At 33.8% G+C, this 10,760-nt stretch overlaps 5 protein-coding genes across 5 annotated transcripts; 3 read left to right on the forward strand and 2 right to left on the reverse strand. All coding sequences in view use genetic code 12, as the record gives it.

The window, feature by feature from the left end:
* Nucleotides 1–31: 31 nt before the first annotated feature.
* On the forward strand, nucleotides 32–445 carry J8A68_006024 (uncharacterized protein; the record flags this gene model as incomplete). Its single annotated transcript, XM_049410154.1, has 1 exon — nucleotides 32–445. One exon carries the CDS (start codon nucleotides 32–34, stop codon nucleotides 443–445), a length of 414 nt encoding a protein of 137 aa, XP_049260694.1.
* A 110-nt stretch (nucleotides 446–555) lies between these two features.
* On the reverse strand, nucleotides 556–2,885 carry NOT3 (CCR4-NOT core subunit; the record flags this gene model as incomplete). Its single annotated transcript, XM_049410155.1, has 2 exons — nucleotides 556–2,791; nucleotides 2,863–2,885. 2 exons carry the CDS (start codon nucleotides 2,883–2,885, stop codon nucleotides 556–558), a joined length of 2,259 nt encoding a protein of 752 aa, XP_049260695.1.
* Nucleotides 2,886–3,364: 479 nt separating this feature from the next.
* On the reverse strand, nucleotides 3,365–5,449 carry KAR2 (Hsp70 family ATPase; the record flags this gene model as incomplete). The annotated part of the gene is made up of 1 exon (XM_049410156.1): nucleotides 3,365–5,449. The coding sequence occupies one exon, from the start codon at nucleotides 5,447–5,449 to the stop codon at nucleotides 3,365–3,367; it is 2,085 nt and encodes a 694-aa protein (XP_049260696.1).
* A 1,014-nt stretch (nucleotides 5,450–6,463) lies between these two features.
* On the forward strand, nucleotides 6,464–7,870 carry BCY1 (cAMP-dependent protein kinase regulatory subunit; the record flags this gene model as incomplete). The annotated part of the gene is made up of 1 exon (XM_049410157.1): nucleotides 6,464–7,870. The coding sequence occupies one exon, from the start codon at nucleotides 6,464–6,466 to the stop codon at nucleotides 7,868–7,870; it is 1,407 nt and encodes a 468-aa protein (XP_049260697.1).
* Nucleotides 7,871–8,223: 353 nt separating this feature from the next.
* ERG28 (Erg28p) lies at nucleotides 8,224–8,673 on the forward strand (the record flags this gene model as incomplete). Its single annotated transcript, XM_049410158.1, has 1 exon — nucleotides 8,224–8,673. One exon carries the CDS (start codon nucleotides 8,224–8,226, stop codon nucleotides 8,671–8,673), a length of 450 nt encoding a protein of 149 aa, XP_049260698.1.
* Between the last annotated feature and the right edge of the window lie 2,087 nt (nucleotides 8,674–10,760).

Below are 10,760 nucleotides of genomic sequence, written 5' to 3' on the forward strand. Positions count from 1 at the left end.
TGATAAGTAAAAGACTCCTGGAATCACCCCAATGAAAAGTCTCAAACAAATAATTGATGAAGCAAACATAAAACCAAACAAGTTAAAAGAATTTGGCATTGATTTTCCAAACATGGAACAATTCATTGATGTGTCCCTAATGCCAAACTCAATGCTATTCAAAACAATGCCAACGATATTTACTTGCGATGGTGATGAGATTTTTGAGTTCAAAAGAACTGAACAACATGATATGCTACAATCTAGTCCAAGAAAAATAATTCATTCAAACGATGATGATGCTGTTCATACCCTTTTAGAATCAGAAATGCTTAGTGAAGATAATGACGAATTATGGAGTGAAGTATTAGAAGAAGAAGAACAAGTAATAAATTCAACATGGCAAACAACGCAACATATATTATCTCATGACGACATCCTAGAATCAGAGTTTTGGTTGGATTGAGAGACAACCTTTTGGAAAAAAAACCAATCATACAAACTACACACACAATACACAGACACATGCAAAATACATTGAGAAGGAATTGCATGTTTAATAAAAACACAAAAGACTTAAAAAATACTCGTGGATGGATTCAATTGACATAGGCTATAGTCAAACTTAAATCCATATCTCATAAAAATTTCCCAAAAGTTCAAATCAAATACTTGATAATCACCAAATTCAGTAACTTCATCAGGTTGGGAAATTAACTTTGTTCTCTTAAACCAATAGAAATAATAATTTGCTTTAGAACCTTCATTCATTTGATTAGGTGAAGATATTTGGAGTGGTGAGGAAGCATTATTATTTAATTGAGTCTTATAAGGCTTCCATCCTAATTCATACAAATATGATTCCGCAATTAAATTTTCTGCTGGAGTTAATCCATAATAGAATCCATAAAAGAAAACAAAAGTCAATTCTGCTATGATTGGTACATTCTCCGGTTTGTCTTGTGCTATTAATGCCTTGATATCATTTGATAACTTATCAAATCCATAAACTGCCCTTACTTGATTCCAATAATTTTGAAACTTGACCAATTGAGTAGGATGTTTAAAACTACTTGGATGAGTAAATTGGATAGGTTGAACAACATCGGGCAAGTATGGCTTGTGGATAGGAGTTGTATATTGATTGAAATCTTTGGAATCCACTAGAAGTGTGGTATCTTGATTGTTCCTCTTTGCAGCAAACGAAATAACTAAATCTTGAATCCCAGGTGGAACTCTCACTAAACTCATATCCGAAAACAAACTGACTTCTGGTTTCAGAAGCGGTGAACTCTTGATAATTTCCTTATATTTATCGAGATCAACAGTTTCAACAACAATAGATTGTCGTTTGGGTACACTTTCCTGAGTTACCGTTGAAGCCACGGTAGTTGCTGGTGATGCCGTTTGTGATTCAGATTCTGGTTGTTGTTGTTGTTGTTGTTGTTGTTGAGGAGACTTCTCATGAGCTCCATTTTGTTCGGGCTCAACAGGTTTGTTTTCTGGTTTACCTACAGCGGCAGCTGTGGACCATTTCAAATTGCCAACAGGTTTAGAAGGTGTCGTTGCTGGTTTTAATGTTCTTACGATGGCCGGACTTGTTAGTTCAGGACTACGATGTTGTCGCTGGTGCGTCTGATGGTGCTTTTGCTGATAGGGACTTTCGTGACCATGGCCGTTAACTTTAGTAGCTGTCGGACTCGAGTGCACGCTAGTCTTTTGGTGGTGATGGTGGTTATTGTTACCGTTGACGGCAGTGGAAGTGGTAGGGGTTGTTTCATGATTGGAGATTGTTCCATTCAGTTGGGTGGCAGTTTCTTCTGTCACAGAAGCATCATTGTTCTCTTCTTGGAAATCATGCATTTCAGAATAATCTTCCTCGACTGCTGCCACTATCAGATTGAATACATCGTCATACAACGTTGTTTCACTTGAAAAGTTTGAATCTCCATTTGATTCCACGTATCCATCTAAATCATCTTTTAGTAACCAAACTAGATTAAAATCAGTAACTTGGCCAGCTTTCAATAGCCTTATCAATTTCAACATCTTTTTACAGTGAAACTTATTGGTTGATATCGTTGCTTTGATCTTTTCTTTTTTGGCTTCAATCGTGGTCAAATTATTCTTTCTCAACTTTTTCAGGGCTAGTTTTTCAAATTCATGATTCAATTTGGTTGTTTGTTCTCGAATCTGTTGTATAGTGTCCTTGAAATAATGGATGGCATCAATAGCCTCCGACGGAAGATCCTCCAATTCTTCCTCCTCATCTTCATCACTACTCTCTAGACGTTCCCAGAAATCCTCATCCGTATCATCATCATCATCGTCGTCACCCGGGAGTTGACTATCCAAAAACGTCATCATAATCGATTGATTTGAGAAGGTTTTCAATTTCGACAGTCTTTCAACATCCTTATAAGTTTCCATGGCTTCTTCGATGAGTTTCTTGTTATCATTAAGTTTTACTCCAAGAGCAGTACCTGACGGTCCTAATGTCTTGATAACATCATTCAGCTGCCAATTTTTAATCTGTTCTCGAAATTTCTGCAATCGTTTAATTTCCTTTTTCAAATCCCCTTCTAATTTTTCCTTTTCTCGTTGATTATCGGAGTCATCATCAGTATTTATACTTTCATATCTGTCATAATGATAATTAAAATCATGTAAACCTTCATGAATCTTCTTGAATATTATTTCAATATCCCTAGTAATATAGTTAGTATTTACATCTCCTATTAAATAAAACTGAATTTGGAGATCACCAAATGCATTACGGAATTTGCCCAGGGCCAGAGCCTCGGAAGTTGCACTTCCGAATAGTCCTTTAACATTGAAAACTTTCGGTGATTCTTTCTCAATAGTTTTTATATTTCAACATACTTCTGTAGCTTCCTATTCGCCATCGTTTAAGTCTCTTTTTTAACAAAGGTATTTAACTATAGGAGTTATATAATACTGTTAGGAAATATTTAATGAGAAAAAAAATTTTTTTTGTTAAGTTTTCTCATTCTTTGTTTCTTTCTCTGTCATTGAACTCTGTTCCATTTTTTCCCCTGGTTAGATTTTGTTGGAGAAATATTTAAAGTAACTTCATCTACTTCTTTGCTAACAAAAGTTATTACGTAATTATGAAATGGTCACGTGCTTTTCTTGAAATTTAATTGCAAAATTTCATTTGAGTGTACAAGTAACTTTACAAACAGGTGGCAGGCTTGAGTAGAACAGTTTTCTATTAATCTCTAGACACTATACAAATAGAAATAAATTAATATAATAAGAATAACAAAAATAAGAATAATAATAATAAAACAGATTGTATTTAGTTTCTAAATTAGCATATTTAAATACTTTAAAAATATATTGAAAGAAAATATTACAAGATTTACAATTCATCGTGTTCAAATTCATCATCAGAATCATCGTCACCGAATTTAGCACCGGCACCACCGGCACCTCCAGCACCACCAGCACCACCGGCACCAGCACCATATAATTTAGAAGTGATTGGGTTGGCAACATCGATTAATTTTTGTTTTTGTTCTTCAAATTCTTCAGCAGTGGCAGTATCATAATTATCTTCAATAAATTCTAAAGTTTCCTTAATGGCATCATCTAAAGTTTCTTTATCTTCTTCAGATAATTTAGAACCTAATCCAGTTTCAGATTTATCATTTAATTGACCTCTTAAGACATGAGCATAGTTTTCTAATGAATTTCTAGCTTCAATCTTTTCCTTTAATTCTTGATCTTGTTGAGCATACTTTTCAGCTTCTTCAACCATTCTATCAATATCATCCTTAGATAATCTACCCTTGTCATTAGTGATGGTGATAGATTCGGATTTACCAGTACCCTTATCAGTGGCTTCAACCTTTAAGATACCATTGGCATCTAAGGAGAAAGTAACTTCAATTTGTGGGACACCTCTTGGAGCTGGTGGAATACCTGTTAATTCGAATTTACCTAATTTGTTGTTATCTTTAGCCATTGTTCTTTCACCTTCATAAACTTGAATCAAGACAGTTGGTTGATTATCGGCAGCAGTAGAGAAAATTTGAGATTTCTTAGTTGGAATAGCGGTATTTCTCTTAATTAAAGTAGTCATAACACCACCAGAAGTTTCAATACCTAAAGTTAATGGATTGACATCTAATAAGACAATGTCATCAACACCTTCTTCACCACTTAAAACACCAGCTTGAACAGCGGCACCATAAGCGACAGCTTCATCTGGGTTAATACCTTTAGAAACCTTCTTACCATCAAAGAAACCTTCTAATAATTCTTGAACCTTTGGAATTCTAGTAGAACCACCAACAAGAACAATATCATCAATTTCGGATTTCTTAATACCAGAATCTTTCAAAACTTGTTCAACAGGTTTTAAAGTCTTTTTAAAAGCAGCCATGTTTAATTCTTCAAATTTAGCTCTAGAAATAGTTTCTGAGAAATCAATACCATCAACAAATGAATCAATTTCAACTCTAGTAGAAATTTGAGCAGAAAGAGTTCTTTTAGCCTTTTCAGCTTCTCTCTTTAATTTGGCAATAGCCTTAGGATTAGAAGTAACATCAATACCATGCTTCTTCTTGAATTGTTTAGCCATATATCTAACTAATTTGAAATCGAAATCTTCACCACCCAAGTGAGTATCACCTGCAGTAGCTAAAACTTCAAAAACACCACCTTCAATAGATAATAAAGAAACATCAAAAGTACCTCCACCTAAATCATAAACAATAATGTGTTTTTCTTTATCATCTTTGTCTAATCCATAGGCAATTGCGGCAGCAGTTGGTTCATTAACAATTCTTAAAACATTTAAACCGGCGATAGTACCAGCATCTTTAGTTGCTTGTCTTTGAGCATCATTGAAATAAGCTGGAACAGTAACAACGGCATGAGTAACTTTTTTACCTAAATATTCTTCAGCAATTGATTTCATTTTACCTAAAATCATACCAGAAATTTCTTCAGCAGAAAAAGTTTTATCTTCACCTCTATATTGAACTTTAACAACTGGTTTATTTTTTTGATTTTCAATTGTAAATGGTAAATGTTTAAGTTCTTTTTGAACAGTTTCATCATTATATTTTAAACCAATTAATCTCTTAATATCAAAAACAGTATTATTAACATTTGATGCAGCTTGATTTTTAGCTGCATCACCAACTAATCTTTCGTCAGCATTAAATGAGACATAAGATGGAGTAATTCTATTACCTTGATCATTAGCCAAGATTTCAACCTTACCATTTTTCATAACACCAACACAAGAATAAGTGGTACCTAAATCAATACCAATGACAGTTCCATAACTTTCATGAGCAGATGAATCATTTGTTTCAGCAGCAACGGCAAATGGACCATTACGACCATTTGAAGCTAATAAAGGTATTAACATGACAATGGCTACATAAAGTAAACCAATGCGAGACAACCAAGATGATTGGAATGATTTCAACATCGTTTATTGTTGTTTTCTATGTTTGTATAAAAATTCTAAAATTTGCAAAAAAAAAACCCGCTTTATTAAAATACCAAAGATTTAGTTGTTGAATATATTTATAGGGGAGTTGGAAATGTATTAAGATTCCCTTTTAGTCAATTGGATAATATGAATTGATTTAAATAAATTGAAAAGTTGGTAAAGAAGAAAGAAGAAAGAAACAAATGCAAATTCAAGAAAATAAAAATGCAATGGGTGTGATGTCTCTTTATATATGAGATTGAAAAATCTGATTTGTGTTGTTGAAAAAGTTTTGAACAACTCATTCATTTTTACTTTTCTGTGTCAATCCTAATTAGGAAGTCATTCATCAGGGGAAAAAGAAAGATTTAGAACACAACAGAAAAAAGATTTTTTTTTTATCTTTTGGTAATGACGTGTTCATAAAAATGCAAGTCATGTGACTTGGGGTCATGGTCATGTGACTATTATCATGTGACTTATGGTCATGGTCATGTGACACAAGCGCAAAAAAATGTCTCCTTTCATAGAAAATGTCTCTTATTCTTGACCTCCGAGATTCTTTTTATTTTGTGTCTCAATAAATCGATTTTCTAATTTTCATTCCCCACCCCGTCCCTTCTTTTTTCACCTAATGGAACAAGCATTTCAACGCCATCTTGCCCCCCGTTATTTCAGTTGAAATTTGATTAGTAAATTCACTCATTTCAAACTTATATCCTTTTAAGAAGAGACCTAAGAGATAAGAGTAGACTTATACCATCAAATACTCACAATCTATCTCTATTCCATTTTATTCATTTAACCATCTGAAATTTCAAGACAAGAATTTACAGCAGTACCGGCAAAAACAGAAAAACTACAAAACCGAAAGCCAAATTCTTAAATTTTTAGTTCCAAAAGAAAAAAAAAGTTTCGCTGACCCAAATTTCCACCCACATTTTTTCCAACTCTCTTCAATTAACTTCTTTCTAACTATTAACTAAGCATTAAAGAGAAATTATACCAATCATGTCACAGCAACAAATTGTAACAGATGAATTGGTTCAATTGCAGAAAGAATTGATTTCTAAGAATCCACCTGATGTTTTACAATTTTGTGCCAATTATTTCAATTCTAAATTACAATCTCAAAGGAATCAATTATGGTCTCAACAAGCAAAAGCAAATGCTGCCGGGATTAATTTATTCCCTAATGTTGATAATATGACCTTCAATCAAGCAGGAGCTGCTTTCATACATGATAGACAACCAAGTTTTAAATCTCCATTTGGTTTAAATGATCCTCATTCTATACATGACCATGACCCTCATGCACCTATAGTTGATCATAATGGTCAACAATCAGATAGACAAGTAGGTGGTGGTGGTGCTGGAGGTCTCTTTAAAAGCAATTTTGGTGTTAATACATCCCCAACTGACCAGAAGATCAAAGAAGTTGATCCTTCTGCTCCACAATCAATAGAATCACAACGACAACAACACCATAATGTTGCTCAATTGGTAAGTAATATCCCTATTGCGTTTAATGCCAATAGAAGGACGTCTGTATCTGCAGAAGCTTTAAATCCTGCAAAATTAAAATCAGAAAGTTGGAAACCTCCAGTTAATAATTTATCATCAAGTGAAGAAGAAACTTTAGCTGCTAATTTAAAACAAAATTTCCTTTTTAAACAATTAGATCCAACTTCTAAAAGAACAGTCATCTCGGCATTATCATCAAGAAAATTCCCAAAGGATACTGTTATTATTAAACAAGGTGATGAAGGGGATTATTTTTATATTATAGAAAAAGGTACTGTTGATTTTTATGTTAATGAAGCTAAGGTTAATACCAGTAGTGAAGGTTCCTCATTTGGTGAATTGGCATTAATGTATAATGCTCCAAGAGCAGCTACCGCAATAGCCGCAACTGATGTTTCTTGTTGGGCATTGGATCGTTTAACTTTCCGTCGTATCTTATTGGAAGGTACTTTCAATAGAAGATTAATGTATGAAGATTTCTTGAAAGATATTGAAGTCTTGAAATCTTTGGATGATCATGCTCGTTCTAAATTAGCTGATGCATTACATACCGAAATGTATCATAAAGGAGATAAGATTGTTGTTGAAGGTGAACAAGGTGAAAACTTCTATTTGATAGAAAGTGGTAGTTGTAAAGTTTATAATGATAAATTGGGTGAAATTACTACATTATCAAAAGGTGATTATTTCGGAGAAGTTGCATTATTAAATGATTTACCAAGACAAGCTACTGTTGAAGCTTTGGATAATGTTATTGTTGCTACTTTGGGTAAATCAGGTTTCCAAAGATTGTTAGGTCCAGCTGTTGACGTATTAAAACAACATGATCCTACCAAAACTGAAGATCCTACTGCTGTTGCTTCATCTAATGCAAGCACTACTGTTGTTAATTAGACTTTCTGGTTGGATGCAAAGTTGAACACTCTTCTCTTTTTTATTTTTTTTATTTGTAAGAAGTTTTTTAGTCTTTTCTAATTCGGTTTTAGTTTTACTTACAATGATAAAGGTAACATGATATCAAAGCTATTCCTGTAAAATGGGCTATTTTCTCCAGATGAAATGTGTGTGTGTAGAATTCTTTTTGCAACTTAAATTCTCGTCTCGTTCCTCGTATCGCACGCGCCGGTTAAATATTCATTGTTTGTAGGTCGGCGAATTAATTTTCTCGCTCTCAAGTTTGAAAAATTTAATTGTGTTTACGTTTTAATCAGATCACCCAAGACTCTTACCTTCTTTCCAAACCAAAGATGATTCCATACTTCCAATCCTTATTACCTCACACTGAAGGAGGAAAGCTTCCATACTGGTTACTTTTCATCTCAGTAGTCTCCATCTTCAACTCATATCAAACCTACAAATCCAAAGATCTTGAACTCACAAAAAAAGTCTATGAAAATGAATCATCGCCATCCCAACCAACAAAACCACAAGTCACTCATTTAAGTGCCCGTACTTTTGGTACTTGGACATTAATCACTTCAATTGTTAGATTTTATGGTGCTTATTATGTGACTACTAAACCAGTTTATGAATTGGTTCAATTTACTTTCTTGGTTGCTGCTTGGCATTTTGGAAGCGAATGGTTGATTTATGGTACTTGTAAATTGGGTAAAGGATTAGCTGGCCCTTTGATTGTAAGTTCTGTTAGTACCATTTGGATGTTCTTACAAAAAGATTATTATCTTGGGAGTGCATAAATAGATGTGGCAGGGTGTGCTTTGTGATAAGAATATTGTATAAAGTTAATTAATAAGTTTTAATAAAAATTATGGTTCCTAAGGGAATATTAGAAGGAATTGTTTGTATTTCTTGTTGTAAGCACATAAAGCCGATGTTTGTAGAAGATTGCTTATTCTAGTTAGCTCTGTTAGGAGCAAAGTAGCTCAATTATAAACGGAACTGGCACGTTCTCTTTCTTTTTGGAATTACTAGAGTTGGATTTCTTGTCTCTTTGGTTTCTCAAGCTATTGTTGCCCAGACTTGAGATAATCGGGCAAACTCTCCAGTGTTAAATCATCAAAAACCGGGGGAATATTTACAACATAAGACTATTTCTATGAAAATATTGAAATACTGAGCTCAGTTATGGACAACTTACTTCGATGGTTTCCACAGCCCCATATATTACCCAAAGGCCAAGGTAGGAACCTTTTGCTGTGGTCAATGAGTTGGCAAAGTGTGGTATTTGCATGAATGTAAGTTTCTAAAATTGATTTTGGCTGCAAAAAAAAAAAAGATTGTCTTCAACAACAATCAACCAGGTCTTTTTCTATGCAAAAGTTATAAGTTCATTATAATCATATAAACGAATCAAATGCGTACATAAGGTTCTAAAAGTTAAAACCAGTATGAACTCTGTCAAAATATAACAAATATATCTTTGTAAGGAGGACAATGCAAAGAAGTAAATCTTGTGTGAGTGGGGGGGACAGGGAATCAAGCTTAGATTCGCTCATTCCTTGAAAGTTCCAATGATTTCAATTGAAGATGCTAGTAAATTGAAATAATGGATGTAGGTCCTATGTACCATTTATTTATAATTTTGAGTTTGGATACTTCCGAAGGCTATCTTGCTAACAACAAGGAAGAGAACCCCCTGATACAATTACTTCTTTTCTAAGGGAGTTTAGATTTCTGTTAAGTGAGAAGTGAAGTTAAACGGTTAGAATTACCCGAACTTGTTTTATTCATTTCCTGGACTGGGATATATTTACCACAGATTGAATTATGAAAAAAGAACTAAGTTATTGCAAACCAGAAAAAAATGGCTGCAAATCCTATGAACAACTATATGTCGACTACATAGTTAAGTTGCAATACAAACAATGGGCTCTGAGGACTGAGAGGCTTCTTCAGTCATTAAAATAACTCTAGTCATTTCAAAGGAAAGAATTGTTAGACATTGGATTGTTTTAGCTAGTCACTTCCGCTTTCTACTTTCACCTCAATTCAAATGTAGCAAGGCTTTGAAATATCTTCCGATTATTCATTGACATTTTAAGTCATATACTAAATATCTTTAAGTTCAATTAAAGAGACAGTAGATAATCGTGGATAGATGCTGAAATAACCTCGATTGTAATTTTATATCGACTTTGAACAGACCTGTTGAAATGGATTAACAATTGGGCTGCAAAAAAAAAATGTTGCGAAATCCAATCGATAAGAAACTCAGATGGATATAATTTGAACGAAGCGCAAGAACTATCTCTTAGGTTTATTGGGGTTGGTATTTAGATCAATTACCTTTGTACTAAGCTTTCCTGAGCAGTAGGGTTGCCTTTCAAATAGATGATCAAGAAAGTCGTAAGCGATTGTTGATTAAAATGGATTGTAAAGACCAACTTATTTTCCAACCCAGATTCATTATCCATAACTCTTATTATATATGCATGATTCCCCTGCCATTTGGCTTTGAAATCCTAACTCCAGCTATCTCCAGGCACCATCAAAGCATCCTGTTTATTCCTTCTGAAAACTACCATCATCAATTCTATAAAAAAAAAGTCGCAAATCTCAGTTTTTTAGCAAAGTTTCAAGACCTTCTATCCACTACAAAAATTCATCTTTGACATATTAAGCTTGGTGAGTCTATTTATGGGGTCAGTAGCTTCAATTTGATAACCTTAACTCACTTTTTGAACTTTTACCGGGCAAATAAATCAAGATGGAATTTTTCCAAAAATACATCATCCGATTCAATTTGAAACGACAAATTTCAGGAAATTAGGCTCTGTGGCCGAGTGGTTAAGGCGGTAGACTCAAGTTCTACTATCGTAAAGAT

The sequence above is a fragment of the Hemisphaericaspora subhashii genome, assembly GCF_019202705.1.
Source record: "Hemisphaericaspora subhashii strain CBS 10753 chromosome Unknown scaffold205, whole genome shotgun sequence".
In the NCBI taxonomy this organism is placed as follows: domain Eukaryota; kingdom Fungi; phylum Ascomycota; class Pichiomycetes; order Serinales; family Debaryomycetaceae; genus Hemisphaericaspora; species Hemisphaericaspora subhashii.